Source organism: Rattus rattus, chromosome 6 (assembly GCF_011064425.1).
Source record: "Rattus rattus isolate New Zealand chromosome 6, Rrattus_CSIRO_v1, whole genome shotgun sequence".
Taxonomy (NCBI): domain Eukaryota; kingdom Metazoa; phylum Chordata; class Mammalia; order Rodentia; family Muridae; genus Rattus; species Rattus rattus.
This window is the reverse complement of record NC_046159.1, coordinates 33,182,323-33,210,187: the sequence shown is the minus strand read 5'-3', so window position 1 is coordinate 33,210,187 and position 27,865 is coordinate 33,182,323. Positions and strand designations below refer to the sequence as shown.

General features: G+C 47.5%; 2 protein-coding genes and 1 pseudogene across 6 annotated transcripts; 1 reads left to right on the top strand and 2 right to left on the bottom strand.

Moving 5' to 3' along the window:
- The first annotated feature begins 1,510 nt into the window (after positions 1-1,510).
- Positions 1,511-8,937, top strand: Ogg1 (8-oxoguanine DNA glycosylase). 3 transcript variants are annotated; one of them, XM_032905946.1, is made up of 7 exons: positions 1,511-1,904; positions 2,353-2,600; positions 3,244-3,423; positions 5,820-6,001; positions 7,138-7,288; positions 7,673-7,722; positions 7,896-8,937. In XM_032905946.1, the coding sequence occupies exons 1-7, from the start codon at positions 1,768-1,770 to the stop codon at positions 7,983-7,985; spliced, it is 1,038 nt and encodes a 345-aa protein (XP_032761837.1). In that variant the 5' UTR covers positions 1,511-1,767; the 3' UTR covers positions 7,986-8,937. The 3 variants fall into 3 exon arrangements, with proteins under 3 accessions (XP_032761837.1, XP_032761839.1, XP_032761838.1); XM_032905948.1 differs by having other exon boundaries at positions 7,873-7,989; XM_032905947.1 differs by having other exon boundaries at positions 1,833-1,904; positions 2,331-2,600.
- Camk1 (calcium/calmodulin dependent protein kinase I) lies at positions 8,158-18,713 on the bottom strand. 3 transcript variants are annotated; one of them, XM_032905944.1, is made up of 12 exons: positions 18,122-18,713; positions 16,109-16,223; positions 14,458-14,589; positions 13,471-13,545; positions 13,256-13,394; positions 12,150-12,276; positions 11,981-12,056; positions 11,108-11,220; positions 10,499-10,577; positions 10,320-10,407; positions 8,567-8,684; positions 8,158-8,441 (listed from the first exon to the last, which is right to left on the bottom strand). In XM_032905944.1, exons 2-12 carry the CDS (start codon positions 16,189-16,191, stop codon positions 8,347-8,349), a joined length of 1,125 nt encoding a protein of 374 aa, XP_032761835.1. In that variant the 5' UTR covers positions 16,192-16,223; positions 18,122-18,713; the 3' UTR covers positions 8,158-8,346. The 3 variants fall into 3 exon arrangements, with proteins under 3 accessions (XP_032761835.1, XP_032761836.1, XP_032761834.1); XM_032905945.1 differs by having other exon boundaries at positions 8,160-8,441; positions 18,195-18,713; XM_032905943.1 differs by lacking the exon at positions 18,122-18,713 and adding an exon at positions 16,831-17,016 and having other exon boundaries at positions 8,160-8,441.
- Positions 18,714-25,596: 6,883 nt separating this feature from the next.
- Positions 25,597-27,865, bottom strand: part of LOC116904259 — a 3,225-nt pseudogene continuing 956 nt past the window's right edge.

Sequence of the window (27,865 nt, the reverse complement as noted above, 5' to 3'; positions counted from 1 at the left end):
GTAATCTTTACAGTAATTATGGGGTGTATTAATAACAGGTTGGTTATCTCAGATGCTAAGGTTTAGAAAAATTAATTAACTTGCCAAAGTTCCTACAACTAAGAAGTTGCAGAGCTAGGACTTAAACCCCGGTGCATTTGTCTGGAAAGGTGTCTCTTCAGCTGGCATGCTAAAACCAGATGAAGAGTTTGCTTTTATGGATTCAAATGCTTTAAGTCCTTTGTTAGGACCATAGCTTAAATGCTTCAAATGCTTCAGTTGAAAACAAAGTAGGGCTGTACAAGACTGTTAATACACATGCAACCTTGGCATTTTTTCTACTTTAAATACTTGTTGAAGGGAATGCCTTCTAAAATGCCAGGCACTTGTAAGGTGACAGGCCTTTAGATGAGGTAATCACAGTAGAACATGGGTGCCCAAGACCTTATAGATACTGCAGAATGAAACTGAGACAAAAGACCCAATTCGTTTGATGTCGATGGTTAATGTGCTCTAGCAGGTGTGCTGTACCTTGCCATAGACACAAAAATACATCAGCATCTGGCCTTGCCCCTGAATCTGTAGTCCAATAATTTAGATACAACCCCCAAATTTTCTCTGCTTGATGAAAAATGTCCTAGTGTGTCAGACTAGTGTCTGAAATTCATGTCTCTTAGCCTAAGTATTCATTTTGCCTTTGAAAGGATTATAAATGATATAGTCATCTTTGGAACAAGGTGCTGATTGTGTTTGGTCCGTTAGGCTGCCTTGGGCCACACACTGACATTTGGGGACAGTGAACTCCATATACAGGGCTTTTCCACACGGCTGTGGGCAAAAGATTGGGTATACTTAAGGAACATGCCCAGACTGAAGGGGGTAGCTGCACCGCAGGCTGTGGCTGAGGTAAGCAAATCTGAGACTGCCCTCTGAAGCCTGGGAAGCCCGAGATGGGACCTCTTGACAGGACGTGGAGGGGACAGCGCTGGAAATCATACCGCCTCAGAAGAGGGTTGGTGGAGAAAAGGGATTGAGCAGGGAGATTCTTTTGGTTTGTTTCTTGAGACAGGGTCTCGCCATGTAGCCCAGCCTAATTATGCCTCCTCGAACGTGCCTCCCGCCTCTGCCTACCGAGTGCTGGGACGACCGGTGTGTACCACTACGCCCTGCAAGGATGTGGCTCCATCCAGAGCGGGCCAGCCGGGGGAAGTCGCAGGCCCTGAGATCACACCAAAAGCCCTGAAATGGCAGAGCAGGGCCTCGGACAGCCAATCGCCAAGCAGCGAGGCCAGCAGTCTAACCGCTCCGGCGCCTCAGATAGGCCCGCCCACTCTGCCACTCCGGAGTTCTCATTGGTGCCTCTCACTTTCTTCTCGGATTGGCTACTTCTAGGATCAAATAAGCGGGAGCTAGGATTTACTTCCGGTGGGAGTAAGCTGGGACCCGGAAGAGCCACACTGGCGCGCCTTTCCAAACCTCGACGGCCGCGCAGGAGGAGGCGCGCGCCGGGAGGTTCTGGGGGCGGGGCGACGTCCGGAGGAAGAGGAGGGGCGTACTCCACAGGAGAGCAGAATGGGTAGTTTAGGTGTTTCGTAGCGAGCTGGAGGCTTTCCTAAAGGAAAGGGAGACTCAAATTCAACAGGGACACAAATTAAAATTACACCAGATCCAGAATCTAGGACCCAAGGTGTTACGTTCTGGGTGTGTATGGTCACTTGTGTGTGAGGCCGTAGGACGTGGAAAAGTCGAATTCTGATTGGACGTAATGGGCTGGGGACTGCTATCCAAATGTTATTCAGTTCCAGCCTGTCTAGCAGCATGAGACATCGCACCCTAACCTCCAGCCCGGCCCTCTGGGCCTCTATCCCGTGTCCACGCTCTGAGCTGCGTCTGGACCTGGTTTTAGCTTCTGGACAGTCCTTCCGGTGAGTGACTGCGCTTGGGAGGACTGTTCCCTAGGATGCTGGACTGTTCCCTAGGATGCTAACTCTTCAGTGCTGCCCACCAGGGATGCAAAGAATGTTGGGAGTGATGGGTGAGAGTACATTTTGTAGTGTAAGCACCGGTGGCTTGCTTGTTAACCTTCTTTAGGAAGTAGAGGTGATGAGTGCAGGATTAAGAGGACCAGTAATAAAGATCAGTGGGAAAACGAGGGATGTAGCTCAGTAATAAGAGTGCTTCCTTTTCACGCACAGGGCTGTAGGTTCAATCCCCAGTACGACTTCTTTTTTTTATTTTTAAAATGAAAACATACCATTTTTATTTACAATAAGTTTACATTTGTAAGACTTTAAAGAGTGGGACTTTAAAGGGAGGGACTTTAAAGAGTGCAAAATGGGTAACGGTGCTAGGGCTGTCTGCTGGGATGCCCAGGTGGAGGGAGCAAAGCCCTGCTCACTGGAGTGGAGTGCTGGCAGATCAAGTGTGGACACTGACTCAGACCGAGGATCAGCTCTATTGCACCGTGTACCGAGGAGACAAGGGCCAGGTCGGCAGGCCCACCCTAGAGGAGCTGGAAACCTTACACAAGTACTTTCAGCTAGATGTCAGCCTGGCTCAGCTCTATAGCCACTGGGCTTCGGTGGACTCGCACTTCCAAAGTGTGGCTCAGAAATTCCAAGGTGAGTACAAGAGCAGAAATGGTGGCTTTTGTTAAGTTACATCTCTGTGACTCCGTTTGCCCTCTGTAAAATGCAGATACAGGGCCACCAAGATGTTTCATCAGATAAAAGCACTTGTCATACAGTTTAATGCCCATAATCCACAGTGGAAGGAGAAAACCAACTACTAGAAGTTGTCTTCTGACGTCCACTCATGAGCCATGGCTCCCTTATGCCCACACTCACACATACACGAGAATAGCAAATAATTAAAACCTACTTATTTAAAGTGTTTAGACTACTACTTAGCACATTGTTGTTAATATGATGATGATGATGACGACCACCACCACAGGAAAAGTGATAAAGATATAGGGCCTAATCCTGACTGTGTCCTGGAGCAGGTGACATCATTCATTCTGTCATTATATCCTGAATCGCATTTGCTCTTTGGGAAAGAGAACATGGACACCAAGCCCTGTTCATGTGGTGTTTGCATCATGGCTTTTTTGTTCTCAGTGGAATGGAATGATCACCCAAACCTCACAAGATACCACGAGACAGGAGAGGTCTAGTGGTTTCTCTACACGAGCAATCCCTTAGTCCTTTTATTGTTCTGGGTCTCCCTGAGGCATCTCCAGGCCCCTGCCTTTCTGCTCTCTAGGTGTGAGACTGCTGAGACAAGACCCCACTGAATGCCTTTTCTCTTTCATCTGTTCTTCCAACAACAACATTGCTCGCATCACTGGCATGGTGGAACGGCTGTGCCAGGCCTTTGGACCTCGACTCGTTCAGCTTGATGATGTCACTTATCATGGCTTCCCAAGCCTTCATGCCCTGGCTGGTGAGTAGGTGCATCCCCTTCAGCATTTGGACAGGAAGATCTGTTCAGTTCTACCCAAGCTGTGAGCTCCTATCTCAAAGCTTCCCACTGTGTCAAACACTGTCTCCACCCACAACTACCATACTTAGCCTGGTCAGTCCTGGATACAACTCATCCTCAGATTCGACCCCTGAAACACCTCACTAGTCGATCAGCACCTCACTAGTTGGCTGTTTTCCAGTCTATGCAGTACCTCACTAGAGAAACGTCTATACACAGTGGTCAGTAGTTTAGACTGACAGGCAGATAATCTGAGACAGACTGCCTAGATCTGAGTCCCGGTTCTGACACTTTTGTGCGTGCTTCTGTTTTGAATCTGTGAAATGGGAAATAACAGTACATATCCTGTCAGAATCATGGGGACAGAATAAAGGGAAACACATCTCGCATCCAGCAGTGTTTGAAATGGGAAATACGTGGAAATTTTAAGCTGCTGTCACTTTAGTGAGTCCTCTTGCTCTGTGAGGAAAGTATATTGGTTAGCAGATATGAGGACCAAGCTAGGTGAAGTGCTTAGGGACTAAAAAGCAAGGAGCCTGCTCTGGTTCATTTTCAATCAGGGGCTGTTTTTTGATGCTAAGAAAGGTCTTGAATATCTGCTCTAAGTTTAATAATCATAAGTCTTCAAAGAATTCATTTACCTCTCTAAGCTTGGCTTAACTTGTTAATAGAATGGGAATACTAGAATCATTGAAACGGAATGCGTTTAAGAAGACAGGTGCTATCCTGTGAAAAGTCCTATCTCCACCATGCCCTCTCTTTGTGTTGGAGGGGTAGAGTTGATGGGTGTCTTTAGGTTCCCGTTGCTGAGAAGAGACATCATGACCAAAGCAAGTCTTAGAAGGGAAACATTTAATTAGGGCTGACTTACAGGTTCAGATTTTCAGTCTGTTATCCTGGCAGGAAGCATGGCAGGCAGACACAGTGCTGGAGAAGGAGCCAAGAGTTCTATATCTTGATCCAAAGGCAGTCAGGAGAAGACTCAGCATTCTCAGGCAGCCAGCTAGAGGGAGGGTCTCAAGGCCCACCCCAAAGTGACACACTTCCTCCAGCAAGACCACATCTACTCAACAAGGCCACACTTCCTAACAGTGCCACCCCCTGGGCCAAGCATATTTAAAGCACCACAGTGGGTAGGTAGTATGTGGGCATTATGTGCATATATCTGTTCAAGTGCACACATACCTGTGTTTGTGGAAGTCAGAGATCAATGTCAGGTGTTTTCCTCAATTGCTTTTTAATTAGTTTTCTATGTATGACTCCTTTGCCTGAATGTATATATGTGCATAATGTGCACATGCCTAGTACCACAGAGCTCAGCAGAGGGTGTCAGATCCCCTAGAATTGGAGTTATGGATGGCTATGAGGCAGCATGTGGATGCCAAACTGAAGCCTGGTCTTCTGTAAGGGCAGCAAGTTTTCTTAATGCTGAGCCTTGTCTCCAGCCTGCATAGCCCCTTCTGTGCCCTTACTTTGTCTGTAAAATGTATAACACATTAGTGCCATCATTAGGATCCTTATGAAAAGTAAGCATGCCAGTCAGTGTGTACATGTGACACACATGCCTTGGCTGCTGTCATTTATTTATCTTTATTTTGTGAGTGTGTTTGAGTGCAAGTGCACACATATGAAGATCAGGAAACAACTTTTCGGTCTCTTCTTTCTGTCACTGAGCTACATATCCAAGCTAACTGGCCTATGGGCTTCCAGTAGATCCTTCTATCTCTGCCTCCCATCTCACCTTACTAATGCTGGCATTACAGATGTGAACCTCTTCATCTGGCTTTTTTTTTTTTTTTTTTTCCGGAGCTGGGGACCGAACCCAGGGCCTTTTGGTTGCTAGGCAAGCGCTCTACCACTGAGCCAAATCCCCAACCCCTTCATCTGGCTTTTTAAATGAAAGTAATTGGGTTTATGCTGGGCCATCACCCAGGCTCCTGCAGTTTTTTTTTTTTTTTTTTTTTTTTTTTTTTTTTTTTGATTCTTTTTTTTTGAACTGGGGACCGAACCCAGGGCCTTGCGCTTCCTAGGCAAGCGCTCTACCACTGAGCTAAATCCCCAACCCCTCCTGCAGCTTTTTTAGGCCAGAGGTGTGAGCACTTCTTGAATAAAGGTAAAGTGCTCAAATGAGGATTTCCCCCAGAGCAGGGGTTTTTAGTACCTGCTTCAGAGCCCAGCTAAGAGAAGTTTTATAGGGGCAGAACTCAGGCCTTAACAGTTTCTTTCACATCCAACTGTCCACTGACTCTGAGAGGACAGAGAAGTGCCTAGGCAAGCATTGGGGTGGGGCATCTTACACACTAGCTTGAGGACAGGAACTAACTGAGAATATCTGCTGTTCCTCTCCATTCCCACAGGTCCAGAAGTAGAGACTCACCTCAGGAAGTTGGGCCTGGGGTACCGTGCCCGCTATGTATATGCCAGTGCTAAAGCCATCCTAGAAGAGCAAGGTGGGCCAGCTTGGCTGCAGCAGCTTCGAGTGGCCTCTTATGAAGAGGCCCACAAGGCCCTCTGCACCCTGCCTGGAGTGGGCGCCAAGGTGAGACCCAGAGAGACCCCACACTGAAAGTAGGAGAGGTAGAAACAAGGCACACCTGAGAATCCAGGGGAGACCTGACTTCTGGAGGGAAGCACAGGAAGAAAGAAGAAATAGTGTTTTATCAGAGACAAAAGCAGAATGCAGAGAGTATAAAAGAGGCTGCCCTTTGGATATATCTTTAGAAAGGTTCTTTGTGTCAGTGCATTGTGTACACTAATGTTTGTATGCAGAACTCTCCAGAGGGGAGAGCCAGAAAGTTAATACTGGTTACCTTTAGGGAGACAAAGGGAAAGGTGTTTCTATTTTACATTTCCTTTTCTTTTCTTGAAATTACATGTGCTTACACAATGTTTTGTTGATGTCAATAGATCTATCAGACTATTAGAATTTATAACTAGGGGTTGGGGATTTAGCTCAGTGGTAGAGTGCTTGCCTAGCAAGCGCAAGGCCCTGGGTTCGGTCCCCAGCTCCGAAAAAAAGAAAAGAAAAAAAAAAAGAATTTATAAATTTATAACTTATCTTTATTTCTTATACTCCTCTATGACTTAAAATGAATTTTCAGGAACTGTTTAGATGGAACAGAGGGTAAGATCACTTGCTGCTCTTCCAGAGGACCTGAGTTTGATTCCTAGCACCCCCTTGTTAGGTGGCTTACAACAGCCACCTCTAACTCCAGTTCTAGGGGATCTTATGCCCTCTTCTAGTCTCTACATTGCATATGCGTACTCTGGTGTTACAGACGGTTGTAAGTCACCATACAGGAACCCAGCTTTTCTGGAAAAGCAGGCAGTGTTCTTAACTACGGAGTCAGCTCTCCAGCCCCATTGCCTTTAAGAATTTTTAATGGACTGGCATTACATTTTGGCATTGCCTAGTTTCTGCTTCGTGGTTTTGTCCAAGACACTTAGAGCCCCAGTTTCCTTATCTGTGAAAAGAGTATGGTCATACTTTTCCCCAGGTATATGAGAGCTCACTCAGGAACAAGTCTTCTTGGAGCTATTTTTAGAAATAATAGGTAATTACTGCGTGCTGACTGAGAATGCAGAATAGTGCTACCTTAGAGGAAGGAGGAAACATAAATTTGGATGCTGGCTAAATCCTGCCATCCCTCCACAACAGTTCTCTCTTTGTCAAAGGTGGCTGACTGCATCTGCTTAATGGCCCTGGACAAACCCCAGGCTGTGCCTGTGGACGTCCATGTGTGGCAGATTGCCCATCGTGACTACGGCTGGCAGCCTAAGACATCGCAGACTAAGGGCCCGAGCCCTCTGGCCAACAAAGAACTGGGTGAGAAGAGTGTGATGCTGGGGCATTGGGCTGAGGTTGGAGAATATCTGGTGTTTTTTTTTGGAGCTGGGGACCGAACCCAGGGCCTTGAGCTTGCTAGGCAAGCGCTCTACCACTGAGCTAAATTTCCAACCCCCTCTCTTTTTTTAAAAAGATTTGTTTATTTTTTATGAGGGCATCAGATTCCATTACAGACTGTTGTAAGCCACCCTGTGGTTGCTGGGAATTAAACTCAGGACCTCTGGAAGAGAAGTCAGTGTCCTTAACCACCGAGACATCTCTCCAGCCTGAATCTCTGGTTCTAATCATCTCTCCCACAATTCCCATCTTTGTGCATGGAGGGCACGTGGGTCAATTAATATAGTCTCCTCACTTCTAATTTAGGAAACTTTTTCCGGAATCTGTGGGGACCTTATGCTGGCTGGGCCCAAGCAGTAAGTATACCTAGCCCAGACCCTAAAGGACTTTCCCTCACCCTGCCTGACCCCTGGACTCTTCAGCCACCTGTTCTTATGACTAACCCCCCCCCCCAAGTATTCTCCATTGAGCCAAGCCCTGATCTCGGTATGCCCTGCTCCCCATAGACTCCATATGCCCCTTCCCATAGGTGCTGTTCAGTGCTGACCTTCGTCAACAAAACCTGTCTCGGGAGCCACCAGCAAAACGCAAAAAGGGATCTAAGAAGACAGAAGGCTAGGTAGGGCCCAGGGGAAAAAAGATGTCACTGATATTTTCCCTTTTGTTCTCCATTTCTCTCCCTTGTCCTCACCCAAGTCAGAAAGGCTTAACACTCCTACCTCAAAGGCAAACACCCCAAATCAAAGTCAGGTTTTACAATAGGGGGCAAGGAAGCTATTTGAGAAAATGGAACTGTTTTGTTTTATCTTCCCTTTATTACAAGAAGGAACAATAAAATAGAAACATTTGTATGGAAAATGCAGTGAAGAGTGAGAGGGGAGGGGGAAGAAGTATGGGGTCAGAAACTCCCCAGTTCTGGGGTGAGGAGGAAGCAGGCTGCCTCCAACCCCTCACGGACGAAACCCTGACTTCCTTAATGTTCAATCCATGGCCCTAGAGCTTGGGGGTGGTGCAGGGGGCAGTTCCGAGCCTGGCTCCACACAGCAGTCTCGACAGCAGCAGCCAGCTGCTGGCCCTGTGTGGAAGGAAAGGGCAAGGGTGGCTGCAGAGCGGGCGTCAGCAGAGCGGAGTCAGCGTCAGCTCCAGCCTTGTGCTTCTTCACAGACCACCTATGCCCTTCCACAAGACCTTGGTTCTTACCCCCAGCTGTGGGTGTCAGCAGCTCTCCATGGCTAGCTGTCTGTCCCTGTCCCTCCTGGCTGGTGCCCAGCTGCAGCTTCCTCATGTGCCGAACCACAGCGGTAGCATTGAAAGCTTGCTGTGGAAAGAGGGAAGGGGACTGCTGAAAGGGGGCCTTAAGGGCTTAGGGTCGGCAAAGGGAGTCTCCCCAAGTCCTCCCCAGACTCGGTCAGGTGCTACTAAACTATATTCAGTTATACATGCAGCACATGTATAAAAGCATACAAAGGAACATAAAACTATAATTCATGTAAACAACATTTATGTGTCTACATAGCTCTGAGCACAGTGCATGGTCATTCATTCATTAAATCCTCACATCCTCTGAGTCAGCACTTTTGTGTTGTTTCTCTTTTCAGTCTTACTATGTCTTGTGCCTCAGCCTCCAGAATGCAGAGATTACAAGCATATATATCTTATGGTCCCCTACACACCAGGGACAACAAGCACTGTTTCTTTGTGACAGGGTCTCACTAGGTAGCACTGGCTTCCTGGAACACACAGAGATCTGCCTGCCTCTGACTCCCAAGTGCTGGGATTAAAAGTGTGTGTCACTACACCTGGCTCTGGCAAGCACTATTAGTATTATTAATTTCTTTTAACATGGGTTCTCATGTAGCCTGGCTATCCTCCAGTTGTACCTCTTATCTCCTGGGTCTTGGAATTATAGACATATACCATACCATGCCCAGTTTTGTATGATGCTAGTGAGCCGACCCAGGGTTTCATGCATGCTAGGCAAGCACTCTGCCAACAAAGCTATAGATCCCACCCGTTTTGAGACAAGGTTTCATGTAGTTCCTGATCCTCCTGCCTCACCTTCCCCTAGTTCTGGAATAGCATTAATTTCAGAGGAAACTGAGGTGCAGAAAGGTTACATAGTTTACCTGTTTCTATTGTCTTATATTTACCCAGATGACCATGTCCAAATTACAATAACCCCCTCAAGGCTTGCTTCTGCCCCATGTTCCTTAATCATGGTTATTGTATCTCTGTCTACTTTGTCCCTAACCAGAAGGTTGGGACAGCCTTTGACATTTCACACCTCAGTATGCCTCCCATCTTTGTTTCTTCTGAGTCTCCCTCCTGCTTTCAACTACTCCCATGTTCCTCTTGCTGCTTCTGAGTCAAGCCCTAGCATCTATGACATATCCTGCTGGGCCTCTCAGCTTCCCTCCTTGTCTTCACTGCATCCAGAAAGCCCTTTCTTCAGGATAAGATCCTGTATTTAGTCCTTTTGGAGGGTACTGTATATATCTTTCTGGACCTCAGTTCCTCTACAGCAGGTGGATGTCCCACTAGGCAGTCAAGGACCTCAATGGCCCGGCAGCTTCTACTAGCTTCTCCAGCCTGGCCTCTCGAACACTCAGTTTCCATAGTTCCTTCAGCCCCTCTAGTCTAGCAGGCCACATTCTCTTACCCTGGCCTCTGTACTCCTGTTCCCTCTACCTCAGGCATATTCTCTATACCTGGCTAATTACTAGTCAACTAATAGAACTGTGGCCACCTTTCTGACCCTTCTTGGGTCCCATGGTCTACATCATGTCTCTGAAGATGCAGCTCAGGAACCACCTCTGGACTTTAGGGGTCAAGGAGCCTTTGTTGAATGAACAAGAGAGATTCTTTGGAAAACCTCCCTGGGCAGGTCCTGTATGCAGTGAGCACTGTGCAAGTCGAGTCTAGGGAAGACCCAGGATTAAAGGTGTATGCTGACCTTCCACTTGCTCTTGGCAAAGTTCTTCTTGATCTGCTCACTCACTGACTGGTGGATATTCTTATCCAGAGCTGTGTCTCCTGCAATCCTAGGATGGGATTATATGCAGAGTTGCCTGTGAGGATGGAGCAGGTGTGGGGCCCCCAGGTCCCACCCTAACACAGAGTGGGAGCTCTCACCATGGGTGCTGCAAGGCCTGCTCACAGGTGAACCTCTTCTCTGGGTCTTTCTCCATCAAATGACGTATGAAATCTTTGGCTGAAGCCCCAAGAGAAAAACAAAGATACATAACCAAGCCTGTGGACACCAAGACAGTGCTCATTCCCTCACATCTCACCTAACAAAGCATGACAAGAAGCCTGGTCTGCCTGTACCCTACTCCACACACCCCAGCTTTCTAGCTCCCTCCTTTTTTGAGAACATCATTACAGAAGGCACCACTCAGTATGCTCACACTACTGTGTAAACCACTGTACAGCCATCACAAGCTGGTCCCTGACTGAGACACAAAATGGAAGATAGAAATATTTATACTGCTTAGGTCTCAGGGAGTCAGTAGGCTCCAGGGGAAATTTTTTTTGTAAACTGTATTGGAAGACTGAATGCCTACTTAGACTGAAGACTAAGCTCTGAGATTAGGGGCCAAACAGGGAACCTAAGGTAAGACATAAGACATCTGCTTCTAGTCTGGGACTAAGATATGATAGAGGCAGACAGTGGGGAGACCCCTGGAGCAGATGAAGAAGGCCCCTGAGGCAGGGGCCACATGAAGTCAAAGATCCAAATACCAGAGTCAGAGATGTCGTCCCAATAAGGAGAGTCAAACTCATACTCAGCCTTCAAAATCTGTTCAAAAAGTTTGGCATCATTTTCATCATAGAACGGCGGGTAGCCACAGAGCCTAGGCAGAAAGAAACCAAACTAATGTCAGCTTTAAGAATACTTGTTGGCTTGGAGTTGGCATTTTGGGGCAGTGCAAGAGTCACTCGGGACCCACAGGAAGTTCTGTCTTGCTCACTTCCGTCTGGCAGTATTGGCCTGCCTTCTGTCCTTTGAACATGCTGTCACAGGAGCTTTGCGTTGACATTGGATCGTTTACTCACTCAAAAGCCACTCAGATGTTACCACCACAAAGAGCCCTTGACTATCTGAGTCCTTGACTACTCCTGCTTGATTTTTTTCTTCACAGTAATTTTTACCAGGTGACATCTTTTTATAGATTTACTCACCAATTCTTTCTACATGTCAGCTCTTAAGGGCAGGCCCTTGGGTTGTTTTGTTTTCTGCTAAATCCTCAGTGCTCCCACAGTGCTGGAAACATGGTATCTCCTGATTGAAGCCTATTAGACTTTTTGTTTTTATGTGTATAGGTATTTTGCCTGTATTTAAATCTGTGTACCATGTGTGTGCACATGTGTACCCATACAGACCAAAAGAAGGCATTAGGTCCTCTGAAACTAGAGTTACAGATAGATGGTTGTGAGCTACCATGTAGGTACTGGGATTTGAACTTGGGACCTCTGAAAAAGCAGCAGTTGCTCTCAACATCTAAGCCATCTCTCCAGACCCTTGCCTGTTAGTATTTTAGATGTAGGGAAGGAGTGGGTAAAGCAGGGAAGACAACTCTAGCCACAGGCTACCTTGACCATGTCCCCACTTACAGTATATAGGCAATGACTCCTATGGACCAGCAGTCCACGGCCTTGCTGTAGGGCTTCTGGGCCAGGACCTCAGGGGCTGTGGAGAGAAGGGACATGGTGATGACAGAAGTCTACCCTGCAGCTCCTGGCTCTTTCCTCATCCCTAGACCCAACCCAGGGCCCTCCTCACCCACATATCCTGGAGTCCCACAGGCTGTGGAGAGCACACTGCCTGGGTCCTCCATCTTGGAGAGGCCAAAGTCAGAGATCATGATTTTGGAGTCTTCATCCAGACTGTAGTATAGCAGGTTCTCTGGCTTGGAGGGTAGGAAAGAGGAGAAGGGGTAGTCAGAGGTACCAGAGGCTAGCAGCACTATATGCTCTAAAATCCACAGTGGCTATCTCACTAAATCCATTAAAAGCTAACTAGCATTTACTGCTAGATGTAAGTTCTAGAACATAGAGCAAACACAGAGCAAAGGGGTTATAGGAAGAATTTTCAAAGAACTCAGAAACCTTACAGAAATCCCAGTATTACCAAAAAAAAAATTTTTTTTTTATACCTCCTGTGCTGGATCTTGAATAAGTACTTGACTGATTCAACCCTGCCACATAGGCAGCATGTCCAGACTTAATAAGCCCACTTTACCAATGAGGAAACCAATGCCTTTAGAGGCAGTGATTAGCCCAAGAGCCAGATGGGGCATGGCAAGGCACTAGTCTGCAAACCAAGGTCTGTTGTATCCCAGAGCCCTTCCAGCCTGGACTGAAAGTTTGTTGTTGGTTTTTGGTTGGTTGGTTGGTTGGTTTGGTTTGGTTTGGTTTGGGTTTGTTTGTTTGTTTGTTTGGGGTTTTTTTGAGATGTGGTGTCTCTGTGTGGCTCTGGCTGTCTTGGAATTCACTCTGTAAACCAGGTTGACCTTGAACTCAAAGGTCTACCTGCCTCTGCGTCTGCCTCTGTGCAGCACCGGAGCTGGCTTGGACCAACATGTTTTTAATGTAAATCCTATCCGCTTCTCTGAGCTTTGCTGTTCCTGTCCTCTACAGAGTAAGTAGGATGTTTCATTATCAGAAAAAAGACACATAAGCTGTTAGGGTAGAATGCCAGCCCAGCCTACCCTGTGTCCCTGTCTAAGTGCAGTAAGAGGAGCTGGTTAGCAGGTCACAAGTAGTTCATTTTGCAAATGAAAAGCTGAGGCTTCAGTGAGGGGCTGGGAGGTGACCAGAGATAGACAAAGCAGGACAGGCAGAGCTCCTCCCCCTGGTGCATAGTTCACCAGGTCCCTCAGATCCCACCTTGAGATCCCGGTGCACAATGCCCAGGTCGTGCAGGTACTTGACAGCATCCAGCACCTGGAAGATGAGGCGGCTGGCATCCCGTTCTGTGTAGAATCCTTTCTCCACAATTCGGTCAAACAGCTCTCCACCTGAAACCCTGCAGCAAAGGACCGAAAAGTGGCCGAGAGACTAGGACAGCAGGAAGAGTAAGGGTGGGCAGATAGGCCACTCACAGCTGCATGATGAGGTAGAGGTGGCCCCCACTCTCATAGATGTCATCCAGGGCTACAATGTTGGGGTGCTTGATCCTAAAAGGAAAGATGAGGTGGTTCACAGCTTAGGGTGGCTCACCCATTCCCTGTCACCTGCATCTAGGTGACACCTGGAACCCACTGGGGAAAGCTGATGCTAGAAGGTAAAAGACTAGCAAGCAAGCACTGGGCTCTGGTATGGAACAGACCTAGACCAGATATGCTGCCTCTGCTACATGCTACTTGGGAACTAGTATTCTCACTTTGCAGCTCTGACAGGAATGTGGCTTCTAAGTTTTCCTTGTTTACCCTTTTAACCTCCCTGAACCAGAGGTCATGTCCTCATGTATAGGGAATATCTAACTAGGCTCTGTTCTAGTACCAGGTACAGGGTAGTTACTTAAGTATTTGGTGAATGGAATGTAACCTCTCTGTGTATGAATGTCTTCATCTAGAAAAGAGTATATTTTCAAAAAAGTCACATGAAGATCACATGACAAGCAGGGTGCTTAGCACTTGAAAAAAGTCAGTACTCAACAAATGAACTCAACAAAGTGACTGATCTTAGGGATAAGGAAGACATGGCTTTCCCACAGGCTTTCTGTGAAACCTTGCTGGTCTCATTGCCCCACCCAGCTGAATTAGGGAAATGAATAACCATCTCTTCTCTGTCCAGTTTTGCAGCATGAGCAGGTTTCCTGCCAGTTGGTTGCTAATTCAGTCAGGGGTTAGCAAATAGTCTGTTTTACTGTATGGCAGGATCTTAGGGGACCACCTATGTGGGTGTTAGCCTTGAGGCTCATGAACAGACTCATCCTCTGAAACAAGCTCTGGCACCTTGGTCTTATCTGGGAGGTTAGCTCTATACCAGTCACTCTCTGTCAGGTTCTTTCCCTGAGAGGCTAGAATTCAAACGATTTCTAACGCAATCTAAAGGAGTAAGGACGGGTTGGTGCAGGGCCCACACACTTGTGTAAGACGGCGATCTCATTCTCCATGCTGCCTTCTTTGCCCTCCAGGGCCTTCTTGGCAATGCATTTGATGGCCACCAGTTTCTGAGTCCTCTTGTCCTCTGCCAGGATCACTTCTGAGAAGGCACCCCTGTGAGTCAGAGGTTTGCAAGTTGAGGAGCTAGGGCCCCAGCTTCTCTCACCCTCTCCTCGTTTCCCTGTAGCCTCCATGACCACCTATGTCCTTCAGTACTCATCCACCCCCCACCCCCGGCTCCAGTGGTGGTCACATAAGCCAGACATGGCCAGTCAGAGCTGTTTGTCCCCTGCCTCGGTACCTCAGTAACTGGTCACTTAAATGACCATTTCCTGGCACTGTGAATGAGTGAATAAGCTGGTGGCATGTAAACCTGGAGTGGGTGGCAGTCATCTTTGTCAGTACTTGGGGAGAGCCTGCTCCAAACTGAAGCCACCAAAGGAAGCCTGATAAGACTGATAACATTCGAGCCAGCTGGGCCTGAACTCTACCCCTGTAATACTTGGTTATGTGTGTGGTTGATTGATTAGTTTGAGTTGTAGGTAATGTAATGCCCTTTAGAACCTCACAGAATCATACCATTACTGTGGTTGCCATTCTTGGCTCTCCAGTTGCCCACACGTTATGGCTAGTCCTTTTTACTTTTTCTTTTGTTACTTTATGTGTATGAGTGTTTTGCCTACATTTATGTCTGAACCACATACATACCTGGCGCCCACAAAGGTCAGAAAAGGTCATCAGATACCTTGGATCTGGAGTTACAGATGGTTGTGAACCACCATCAGTGCTAAGAACTGAACCTAGTTCTCTGCAGGACCAGCCAGCCAATGCTCTTAACTGCTGAGCCATCTCCAGCACTGATGGTCCGTCTTAAGTGTCTTCTTTTGTGCTGTGAAATGGCTCTTGCCGTCTTAGCCTCTTCTCAGGGCCTCGAATTCTCTGCCCCTTTCCATCCTTCCTGTTTGGACTTCTCCCCAGCCCTAACCGTGAGTTCTAGCAGACTGCCTCTCTGCGGCAGCCTGAGTCTTTGCATGCACTGTTCCACCTAAGGCACTACCTTCCTTCTTTCTGACAAGCACAAGCCTACCCATCTTATCTTTTAGCCCCCAGGTCTCATGTTCTTCTGGGAGAGTTACCCAGGCAGAGGAGACTACTCTGGCCTCTACAGCCTCAATAAGAATATAATACGCATCCGCCTGTCATTTTGTGTCTGTCTGTCTGCCTACAGACTTACAAAGGGAAGAGACCAGGTTTGAGTTATATTTGGATTCCCACCATCAAGAGCAACCATGCACAGCCTCAGTTTCCAAACCCAGGACAGAACACCCAGCTCTTGGCAGCAATCTAGATAAATGGTTCTTCTATCCTCCTGCACTTCCTTCCCTTCATAAGGAGTCCATGACTGTACAAGAGATGCCCCATCCTACCCACAGTTAGCCAAAACCAACAAGCTGGACTAGTCTGCACCATGGCAAAGCTGCCACAAGCCCTGGTCTGTGGGAAAAGGGAAGTAAGTGTTCATCAACTGACCAGAGGAAGCATCACCCCAGACTCAGCCCCTCTAGCCATCAGGCTCAAGAGGGAAGCCCTTCCCAGTTCTGTCACCCCACCACCACCTCACCCGGAGACTCACGTGCCCAGAACATCCCTGAAGTCATAAATATCCCTAATGTCTTCTGCCTGCTTCCACCTGGGGCCTTCCACTGCCCCTGGCATGGCCCACTGCTCCCCAGCCACAGCCAGGGCTCCTAGGAAGGAAATGGAGAGAGAGATTCTAAGAGCCAATCCTCTCTGAGAATCTACAGCACGTCCCATGACCATCAGCAGCATGAGTTCATTCATTCCTGGATCTGTTCATTGACAACAGGCGTTCAGCCTTCCCCAGCCATTTGTTCATTCAGCATGTTTGCAACTTCATATGCCCAGGGAAAAAATCATTCCTGGGTGCAAAATTCTAGTATTCATGCATTCCTTCAATTCATTCTCTATTTTGCACCAGTCTTTTTTTCAGTCTTAACACCCAAGGAAACCCCCTCAAGGAAGATAGCATAGGAGACCCCAGAGCCCCCAGAAGCAGCATAGATAGCACCCTAGAGGAACCCCGTGCCCAGAAGCAATGATGCCTCAGTCTCATTCAGGGAAGGGCTAGGGTGTCCTCTCCCTCCTCCTCCTTGCTGCCCTAGCCTCTCGGAAATCAGGTTTCCGGCAGCCTGGGCTTCCAGCAATATCTCAGCCACATTTTTAAATAGCTCCTTCTCACTGTTACCAAGGCAACATCAGCCACAGCTGGAACTCCCCAGACCTAGCCTTCCTGACTCCCTGTCTGTGTCCCAGCAGCCTGAAAACTGGTCTCACCTGTCTGTCCCCTCCTGGTGGGGGACCAACTTGGACCTTCCCCTGGAGAGCTCTGTCTCATCTTACAAGAGAGGGTGGGCTCTCTCCCCATGTATCATGTGAGAAATCTCAGAAACTGAGGTTGGATGGATGAGTCCAGAGTTGCCCAAGAGACTCCCAGCTAAGCTTGCTAAGCACAGAGGCTGTCATCTGTTGGTCCAGTAGAAAACTAGACGAGGGATCATTCAGAAAGTCAGCATCCCAGAATCAACTAGAGGTTGAAGCCAGAAACAGAGCCCCTCATGCCCTGGAGCTCTGGGAAGGCAACCTCCTGTTTCCTTTGGGAAGGAGGGAGAGAAGGCACCTTGACCAGAACTGAGAGTCCACTCCTTGAGTGAGACCTTGTTCCCAGAGCATTGGCCAGCCACCCCAGGGCCAGAGTTTTCTGATAAAGGAGGCAATGGTAAATTCAGGTATAGTCAAACCCACCTGGAGACCAGCACTAATGACCCTCACAGTTCCACACCCTGCAGCAGACACTCCACATCAGCAATCAGCACTTCCATGAATCCTGAGCCCAGACACCTTCCTGCTAGACCCAGCACACTGCACACCATGACACCTGACTGTGCACATATACCCAGGCATCAACACACATGTTCATATACACCACTCACACCTACCTGTTCATCCCAAACACCCTTCCCAGACCCTACACTACAGTACTGATTCCACGCACACATGAACAAGGTGGCATCTGTTCCCACATACCAGACATGGCAATTTCATGTCTACACCCTCCAACTCCTCAGCCCGGTGCCCTACACAGCAAACCAAGCTTGAACAATCTGCCTAACTAAACATCCTCAGAGGAAGAGCAAACCTCTCCCCAACTCTGACTTACTACCCTGCAAGCCGGACACCAGTGTGTGTATCCTTTAACACTATATGCAACAACAAAAATGAATTCCCAGGTACCTGTACACAACTGAAGCACATTCCTGCTCCAGGGAACCCCTCATGTGCCCTCCCCCATCTACACTTCCAAATGCCCACGCCCTTCCACAGTAAGGCCTAGCGCTTGGACACTTGGACGTACACCACGCTCACACGGACCCTTCCCCACCCTTTTCTGATACGCAGGCAATATCCATGGAGGTCATCTAGCACCTAAAAGGGCCTGGGACGGAGGTGGTAAAGAAAGGCCCAGCCCTATTCTGTCCAGGGGTCAGGCGCCCCTCCCACCCTTGGGCTTCAGTATCCTGTGGCTGGAGCTCCCCGCGGCACAGAGCGGGGCGGCCCTCAGTTGTACCTGCGGCTGCCCCGCCTCGGGGCTGGCTGCGAGGGCCTAGGTGGCTGGTGCGGAGCTCCCGCCGCGTCCGTACCTGGTCAGTTTGCCTGTTCAGTCGCTGGCGCTCGGCTGGGGCTCGGCTCCCTCGGCCCGCCTGCGGCTCTGATGTCAATGGAGGAGGAGCCTGCGGCGGAGGACCTGGGGACTGGAGATGAGCACTCTGACTGAAGAAAGGGGCCCAGTTGTTCTATTGCAGACCCTGCAACATGCTTACTTGCCCTTTGGTCGTCAGCAAGAGACTAGTGAGGTCCAGAGATGGTCTTGAAATCAACAGTTAGCTAGAAGCAGACGATTTTTGAACCAACATTTATGAAGTGCCAGAGGCTGGCCAATTTGAACCTGGATTTGTTTTCAAAACAGTTCTACGATCTCCCTTAAAGTTCTTAGACTCCTACCCTTTCTTTCCTCACCCTCCAGTTAAAAGGAGCTGGACCCATGCAAGGCTCAGGAGACTAGTAAGGGACTGATGAAATGAAAAACTGCCCATTTAATAGGCAGATAAACTGAGGCCCCACGCCAGCGAAACAGAGCTAAGGCTTTTATCCCACACACTTTCAGGTGCTGCTCAAAAAGACTAGGAAAGAGAAGTGGAAAGGGGGAGGGAGGTGGAGTTAAATCTGGATCCTTGAGGAAGCAGGCCAAAGAGGACCAAAGTACCATGTGACCCATGGCTGGGAGCCAGGGTGGGGAGGGTGGAGCAAATCTGTTCCTGGGGCTGTAGGCTTGGGGCCAAGGGACCTGACCCGGCTTAGTTTATGCAAGGCTCTTTGGGAATAAATTGAGCTCAGGCTAGAAGGAGAATCAACTGGCAGGAATTAAGAGGTAGGTCTACCCTGGAACCAGGCAAAGGAGGCAACCTGGCGTACCTAGGGCAGCCTCTTTCCGGAATTCAACCTCTATTTCTCCCAGTTTGTCCATACTTTGTCCTGGAGTGGCCAGGCCTGAGAAGGGAGCTGAGAGTGCTAGAAGGGTTTGACACCTGACCACCCTTATCATGCTCTACCTTTCTGAGCCTCAGTTTCTTCATATCTTGAGATAGGGACTTATTAACGACCAACTTGGAATTCTCTTGAGGGTTCTGGGTGATGGGTGTGCAGCACTTAGAACACTAGTTTAAAACAAGCTGGTGTGGCGGCTGACCCAATCTCAGCACGTCAGAAGCAGAGGTAGCTGTGTTGTCAGATGTCCTAAGCTAGCTGGTGAAATTCTCCTTCAGGGTAAGCCGCTCACGTACAAGACCTGAGTTCAAATACTAAGAACCCACATAAAAACCTGGATGGGGGGTGTGCTCCTGTGGCCCCCAGAACTGTTTGGGGGAGCATGCCACCAGCCTAGCTCCAGGCTCAGACAGGGACACTGTCTCAAGGGAGTAAAGCAGGGAGCTATAGACAGAGACATTTGACATCTTCCTCTGGTTTCCATAGGCTTGCAAGGTCACACATACAAGCAAAACAAAGTAAAACATGAGAATAAGATTCAATAGAAACCAGGGCTCAAAGGAAAGACCTGATTTGACCAGGGTCAGAGATTAAGAGACATTTTCTTCCCTCGAATCTCAGTATCTCAGATTCCTAACATACTTTTTTTTTAAGATTATTATTTTTTTATTTATATGAATACACTGTAGCTGTCTTCAAACACACCAGAAGAGGACATCGGATCCCATTACAGATGGTTGTGAGCCACCATGTGGTTGCTGGGAATTGAACTCAGGACCTCTAGAAAAGCAGTCAGTGCTCCTAACCGATGAGCCATCTCTCCAGCCCCCTAACCCACTTCTGACCTAGGACCACACCTCTATTCTCCTCAACGCCCACCCAACATACTATTGAGCCAGGGAGTTGTGTCAGTACAGTTCTGTGTTTATCTCTATGGCAACACTACTGGGTGACGAAGTGTCCCACTGAAGACCAGTACGGCTATTTTAAAGATTTATTTACTTTTTTATTTATGTGTGACCCTGCCAGTGTATATGTGAGCCATGCTCACGCAGGAGCCCTTGGAAGCCAGAAGAGTGTGTTTGACCATCTGGAACAGGAATTACAAGTGATTATGAGCCACCATGTGGACACTGAAAACCAAACCTGGATCCTCTGCAGAAGCAGCAAGTGCTCTTAACCACTGAGCCACCCATCCAGTCTCTACTTGCACAACTTTTATGTTCTTACTCTTTGCCTGCCTTAAGAGCTTTTCTGGGGACATTTAGGTGTTCTCACTTTTAAAAAGTGAATGACAGTGTGTGTGTGTGTGTGTGTGTCTGTGTGTCTGTGTGTCTGTGTGTGTCTGTGTGTGTGGTGTGTGTGTGTGTGTGTGTGTGTATGTGTGGTGTGTGTGGTGTGTGTGTGTGTGGTGTGTGTGTATGTGTGGTGTGTGTGGTGTGTGTGTGTGTGGTGTGGTGTGTGTGTGTGGTGTGTGTGGTGTGTGTGTGTGTGGTGTGTGTGTGTCTGTGTGTGTGGTGTGGGTGGTGTGTATGGTGTGTGTGTGTCTGTGTCTGTGTATCTGTGTGTCTGTGTGTGTGTCTGTGTATCTGTGTGTGTGTGTGTGCCTCTGTGCATGTGTCTGTGTGTCTGTGTCTATACATGCACAGGTCACAGGTCAGAGGACAACTTCAGCGGTTGATTCTGTCCTTTTACCATGTGGGTTCCAGGGATTAAAGGTCACATTAAGACTGTCAGGTTTGATAGCAGGTGCCTTTAACTCTTGATCCATCTTGCCAGCCTCACTTTTTCTAACCTTTATTTTTTTTTTACTTATTTTTATAGATTTATTTTAATTTTATGTGTATGAGTGTGCTTTGCCTATGTCTGTGTACCCTGTGTGTGCAGTGTACTTGGAGGCCAGCAGAGGGCATCACATTACCTTGGAACTGTAGTTGCAGATGATTGCTAGCCTCTGTGTGGGTGCTAGGGACTGCGTCTAAGAACTCTGCAGAAGCAGCAAGTGCTCTCACCACTGAGCCATGTCTCTAGCCCCAATATTTATTTTTTGTTGAGACAGGATTTCCTGTAGCCTAGGTTGACCTCAAACTTGCTTTATAGTCTGAGGATGCCCCAGAACTCCGGACTGTCTGCTTCTGCCTTCTTAGTGCTACAGTCTCCGCCTTGAACCTTCATGTGCCATAGCTAGCACAGACCAAAGGACAGCTCTAAGAACCAGGGTCTCAGAGACTGAACCAGAGAGGCCAAGCTCAAGCAGCCACCTCCTCCTCTCCTGTCTTGATTTCTCTTCCCATGTTGACCTCTTTCCCAATGCAAAATAATATGCTCTACCTGGGAGAGGACTCTTGACTCCCTGAGTCTCTCTGAGTAATTGAATGATATAGCTATCCTTGACCTCCAGAATGTTGTCAGAGGAATAAAGCACCATGGGTAGCCAGCCACACACACAAGAGAACATGGGCCAAAGGAAAAGTCCTGGGCAGGCAGAAACAAAGAAGCCACTTCAGTCTTTAGCTGTTGACCACAGGTAACCAGGTGAGTTGGTACCTATTCTTCCAGTGTCTTGGATGCATATGAACAAGCATAATTCCTCAATCAGCTGCTTTCAGTGAACAGTCAAGGAAAGCCTTGCAGAAATGATATGATAATATGATAATATGATAATATTTGAAATATGATATTTAATATTTAAATATGAAATATAATATTTAAAATATGATAATATTTTCTTCCTTTTTCTAAAACCTGGGAAAATAGATCAGTTCTTCTACATCCTTTCTTTTTCAATTGGTTTCTTCCTTTTCTTCTCCCCCCCATCCTTTCCTGGAGTTGGAGCCCAGGGCCTTGGACATACTAGACCAATGCTGTACCGCTGAGATACAACCCAGTCCTTCCATCAATTCTTTAACCCAATGGAGAATAATTTATTGGAGGGATGAATGGATCTCTACGGTTAGAGAAAATAGAAGAAATCACAAAGAAAAGATGAACAAGGTGATTTGTAAAAATAAAAAATTTCTTTCACTTTTGTTGTTGAAGGGGAAAAAAAGTGTAATTTACCCTTCTGTAAACCATGGTAAATAGTCAAAAACAAACTTCAGACTGGAGAAGTACTCAGCCAGACATAGTGACTCATGCCTGCAATCATAGCATTTGGGAGGCTAACATGGGAGAGTTGCCACAAGTTGTAGCAATTTGTAGCCTGGGCTACAAATGAGACCTAGTCTCAAAAAAAGAAAGGAGGGAGAGAAGGGAGAGGGGGAGGGGGAGGGGGGGGGGAGGGGGGAGGAGGAGGAGGACAATAATGACAAAATATATAATATTTTTATTATATAGACAACACATAAAATTCATACCAGGAACCTAATAAATCGTCAAAGGGCATAGAGTAAACCTAGGCTATTTTCTGTCTCACTAGTAAGAGAATATGCCAAAAGGGAAGGTCATTATTGCCTTTTACATCTGAACTTTAAATAGCATTTAGTGTGTGTGTGTGTGTGTGTGCGTGTGTGTGTGTGTGTGTGTGTGTGTGTGTGTGCGCGCGCGCGTGGAGGCCACAGCTCATCCTCAGGTGTCTTCTCTATCAATCTGTGCTTTATTTTTTGAGACATGCTATCTCACTGGACCCAGAGCTCACAAAGTGGCTAGACTGCCGGCCAGCAAGCCTCAGCAGCCACACGCCAGTCCCAGGCTCAGGTCCTGACATAAGCACTGGGGATCCAAAACAGGTCTTCATACTTATGCAGCAGTCGCTGTGTTAACTAAGCCATCCTTCACCCCCATGAAATATTTTATGGAAAAATTATTAGGTATAATTGCTGGGTGGACTGCTTCACAGCTTGTAATTGAGGGCAATATGAGCTATTTATAGAAGGACAACCTCCTTATGAGGTTAAGCAGGTAGGTTGCATGGTAACTTCAAAGTAACATTCAAACCACAAATTTATTCACAGTGGAGTAGAAAAGAACACTACAAATGTTGCTGATAGTGTTGAAAACTTCTCTGACTTCGTTTCCTTTACATGTTTGTATTCCCAGGTCTCCTTTGTTAAGTAACACTATAACAATTTTTAAAAAATCTCTCTATGCTAAGTTGTGTCTGGTGGCACAGGTTTGTAATCACAGCTACTTGAGGCTGGGAAATCACAGCTTGGGCTGCCAAGTAAACTCAAGGCCACTGGAGCAACTTGGTAAGACCCTGACTCGAAATACGAAGAGGTCTGGGACTGTCACTCAGTAGAGTGCCTGGCCTCTGTGTTCCCTAGATTCAAACTTCGGTGCTGATCCTCCTCACCCCCACCCCCACCCCCAGTTATGCCAAACTGAGTGTGATACTACAATGCTTACAGTCTCATTACCCAGGAGGCCCAGGCAGGAGGTCAGAGGGGTTGTCTTTAAGAAAGATTCACTTTATTACTTTTTTTTTTTTCCGGAGCTGGGGACCGAACCCAGGGCCTTGCGCTTGCTAGGCAAGTGCTCTACCACTGAGCTAAATCCCCAACCCCTCACTTTATTACTTTTTTTTTTTTTTTTTTTTTTTTTTTTTTTTTTGGAGCTGGGGACCGAACCCAGGGCCTTGCGCTTGCTAGGCAAGTGCTCTACCGCTGAGCTAAATCTCCAACCCCACTTTATTACTTTTAAATTGTGTATATATGTGATGTGTGCATCTGTGTACATGAGTGTGGGTGCCCATGGAGGCCAGAAGTATCAGGTGCCCTGCGGCTGGAGCTATTGAGCCTGCACATGGGCACTGGGAACCCAGTTTGGATCCAGTGTGCAAGCAGCACCTTCTCTTAACTGCCAACCATCTCTCTGTACTCAGGCTCAGGAATTTGAGGCCAGCCTATGTAGACCTTATCTTAAAACAATTATGTCACAAGATGATAGCTGTGTAGTGTACCACTCTAGTTTTCCTTTTCATCATCATCATCATCATCATTATTATTAACTATGGTGTGTGGGTGTGGTTGAAGGTGTGTAGCCTGAGTGTGGAGGCTCTCATGGAATCTGGGGGTCAAACTCAGGTCATCAGACTTGCATAACAAGCACTTTTACCCATTGAGTACCTGCACGCGCGCGCGCACACACACACACACACACACACACACACACACACACACACACACACTTCTTCTGATTTTTGAAAAAGGCTTTTACTCTGCCCAGTCTATTCTGGAATGTCCAGAACTCACTATTTAGCACAGGGTAGCCCTTCACTTGAGATTATTATTGTATGAGATACCACTCTTGAATTGAGGTTATTTAGATTTTTGTATAAAAAAATTGTATAAGCAGCTGGACATAGTAGTTTATGCCTATAATCTCAGTACTTGGAAGGAGAGGCAGGAGGTTCACCTCAAGTTCATGGTCAGCTTCAGCTGCATAGGACATTCCTAGTGGCTAGGACTACACAGTGATAGCCTGTCTCAAAATGCCCAACCCCTAGAAGAGAATGAGGGAGACAGCCTAGACAGCAGCTTTCCTAAGACAGCCAACTTTTAAATTATTTCTCCTTTTCTGGAACCCTGTGTTTTAGTTATGCTCCATATTTGGGGGCTCTGCACAGCCTTTTTAGTGTCTACTCCTCTCAGTGCATCAGGAACAGCCTGTCCAAGGGACCAAAGGCCCCTTCAGACTTCCAGACTTGCCAGACCTTAAGAGCCTCCAGGCCAGCATAACCGTCTTCTTGTGCCTTCCTTCTGACCCTCCAGCCTCATACTTAATTTTACTACTGTACTCATGCAAGAGGACCCAGAGATGGGTGTGCAAAATGGGCCTTTACAGTTTGGACCCAGGTTACAAAATTGACACACTGCTGTCTATCTGATCTGGCCCTTCCCCCTTCTGAACCTCAAGTTCCTCATATCAGACAGAAGAGAGCCTCTACTTGCTGGGAATGGTCACTGCTGCCTGACAGTGGCCCCCCCAACTTCACTCTCAAGCTTCGTGATGCTCCTCTCCAGGGTTACGTTTATTTACTTAGAGTTCCTGGCTAGTTGTATGCGTATGTTCAGAAGGAGTGTGTGTATCCCTACCACATGTTAGCAGGAGCCCACAGTGTCAGAAGAGGGTGTTGGCTCTCCTGGAACTGGAGTTCCCAGTAGCTGTGAGCTTCCTGATGGAAGTGCTGGGAACCAAACCTGCGTCCTCTGCAAGGACAGCAAGCGTTCCTAACTGAGCCACCTCTCCAGCCCTCCATGGGGTTGAGAGGGAAGCCTCTTCTTCCTTTCTACTGTCTGTCTGGTTGTTTTCAAATGATTTAGATTTACTCTTCTGAAGCAAACTAAACGGAAAGCTTACAAGAGAGAAGAAATGCATGTCAGTGTTTCTGTGCAAACATGACATGGGACAGACTTGAGGCTGCCCCTCAACTCGATCCTTTCCAAAAAAAGATGTAAGTCCTTGGAGCTCTGGCTCAGGAAACAGGAGGCTGCTGGCTCTGTATGTGGAAGTCACCTTGCCCGCCACTCACTTGTGGCCAGCATCGGAAGCACGGCTTCACTGGCTCTGGTCTTCATCCTTCTTCTTGAGGCCGGAGACAATGTCATCCTTCTGCAGAGGCAGAAGTGCAGTTTGCATTGCTGTTTTGTATGTTTATAGCTTCACAGCCAACAGCTCCCAGAGATGGGGTGGGTCGGCCCAATGCTGCTTGTATTCTAATGGTAAAACTGATTCCTCAAGACCTGGATGCCCCAGAGAAGAGAGTCCACATGCAGTCCCAAGAGACCCTATGTGACTTTCCTGCCAAGTTACTTCTGATGGGTAAATAAAGATGCTGACAGCCAATAGTTGGGAGGAAGAGACATAGGCAGGGCTTAGGGTTCTCGAGCTGGAAGTGGAGAGAGGAAGGTGAATGGAGGAGAAGCCACCGGGAGTTAGGTGAGCCATGAAACGTGGCCCTGAGGGCTGGCCAATTGGAGTTATGAGCAGCCCAGATGAAATATAGCAAGTAGTAACTCAAGAGAAAAGTAGATCCAGCTCTTGTGCTATTTGAGGCTTATTGTAAGTAATACAAGTTGTGTGTCTTTTATCGGGTAACTAAATCATTAAGGTGGGGTAGAAACCCCAGATTGGGAATAAACTACAACACATACCCAGCGCTTTCCTGTCCACCAAAGAACCAGTCTCGACAGGTCTCACAACTCTGTGTGAGCTCCGCCTGCAGGGAGGTAAGTATGAGTGGTACTGGCCCCATGGTTCTGGGTCTTGGTACAAGAGATGACAACCAAAGCCTAGGTCACAGCTCTATATGGCCGTTTTTCCACCCCAGTCATAGCCTTGGGTTTTTCTTTCAAGGCATGGGCCATCTCTGAGGCTCCACTGCCAGGTACCAGCTGAGGATCCAGGAGAATGCTGTGGCACACTTGCATGGCATCCTGCCAGGATGCATTCTTCTTCCAAAAGTATTTCCTTGCTGGCTCCTCTAAGAACAATGGTGCAGGCCTCTGGGTCTCTGCACTGAGTGATAAATGTTATGTACTCATCTCTAATTTTCTGGATTGGATAGGCCTGCCCCTATACCAACATCACCCCTCAGTTCCTCTGGTCGCCTAACTATTCGTGCCCCACAGGCTCTAGCAGCGTCATTATTGACTGTCTTCCAGACTCTAGGAGTGGCTGTGACATTGGCCCACACGAGGTGGTGCTGAGCTAAATCTGAGATGGTCTAGTCTGTGATGGCCACACCAGGCTTCAGCTGGACTCTATCCTCACACAGCGTCTGGAGGTACTTGCTTGTCTTTTTCATCTGCAGGGTTCAGGTGGAGCCCTCCTCTCGTGTAACCTGGGCGTCAGTCTGCCTTCTTCTTTTCTTGTACTCAGGACAAGAATCCAGTAGCATTTGAGGCTTTGTAATATAGTTGTGCTCTCATACCTGTTAATGAGGACTCCACATAAGACAAATGAGATTTCAAAATGCTTCAATGATAATAGCATTTTGACCCTTGCATGTGCTTCTTGGTGTCAGTTTAGTTTCGGCCATTCTCCTCCAAGTGCACATTCTTGACGGCATCCAGGGCAATGTTGCACACCAAAGAGGACCATCGATGGATGACTTTTATAGTAGTAGAGCTATTGATGATGTTCAGTAGCCTATATCATTTCTCCTGCAAGAATGATTCCCGAGCTGCTCCCGTCTTCATCCTATCCTGCTCATTTCTTTTTCTGTCTAGATTTTTCTTTTTATGGCTTTTGGGTTTTTTGTTTTTGTTTTTTTTTTTCTGAGACAGGGTTTCTCTGTGTAGCTCTGGTTGCCCTGGAACTCACTCTATAGACCAGGCTGGCCTGAAACTCAAAGATTCACCTGCCTCTGCCTCCAAGTGCTGGGATTAAATGCAGGGGCCACCACCGACCAGCATGTCCTGCTAGTCTCAATCACGGACTTGGCTGCTGGGTGTTGGACTCATTGAGTCTCAAAGCTGGCATTGCTGTTACTGCTCATCACAGCGCCTTCCATTGTCTGGTCTTGAATGTATTGTTTTCTTTCTTTTCTTTTTTTTTTTTGGGGGGGTTCTTTTTTCCGGAGCTGGGGACCGAACCCAGGGCCTTGCGCTTCCTAGGTAAGCGCTCTACCACTGAGCCAAATCCCCAGCCCCTATTGTTTTCTTTCTAATGTTCTCTCTTTACTGCCCGGGGGCTTAATCCTAGCCTCAAGACTTGTCTTCATCACTATTGTGTTGCTAGAAGGAGACACCAAGACCAAGGCAATTTTGATAAAGGAAAGCATTTAATTGGGAGCTTTCTTAGAGTTTCAGAGGTTTAGTCCATT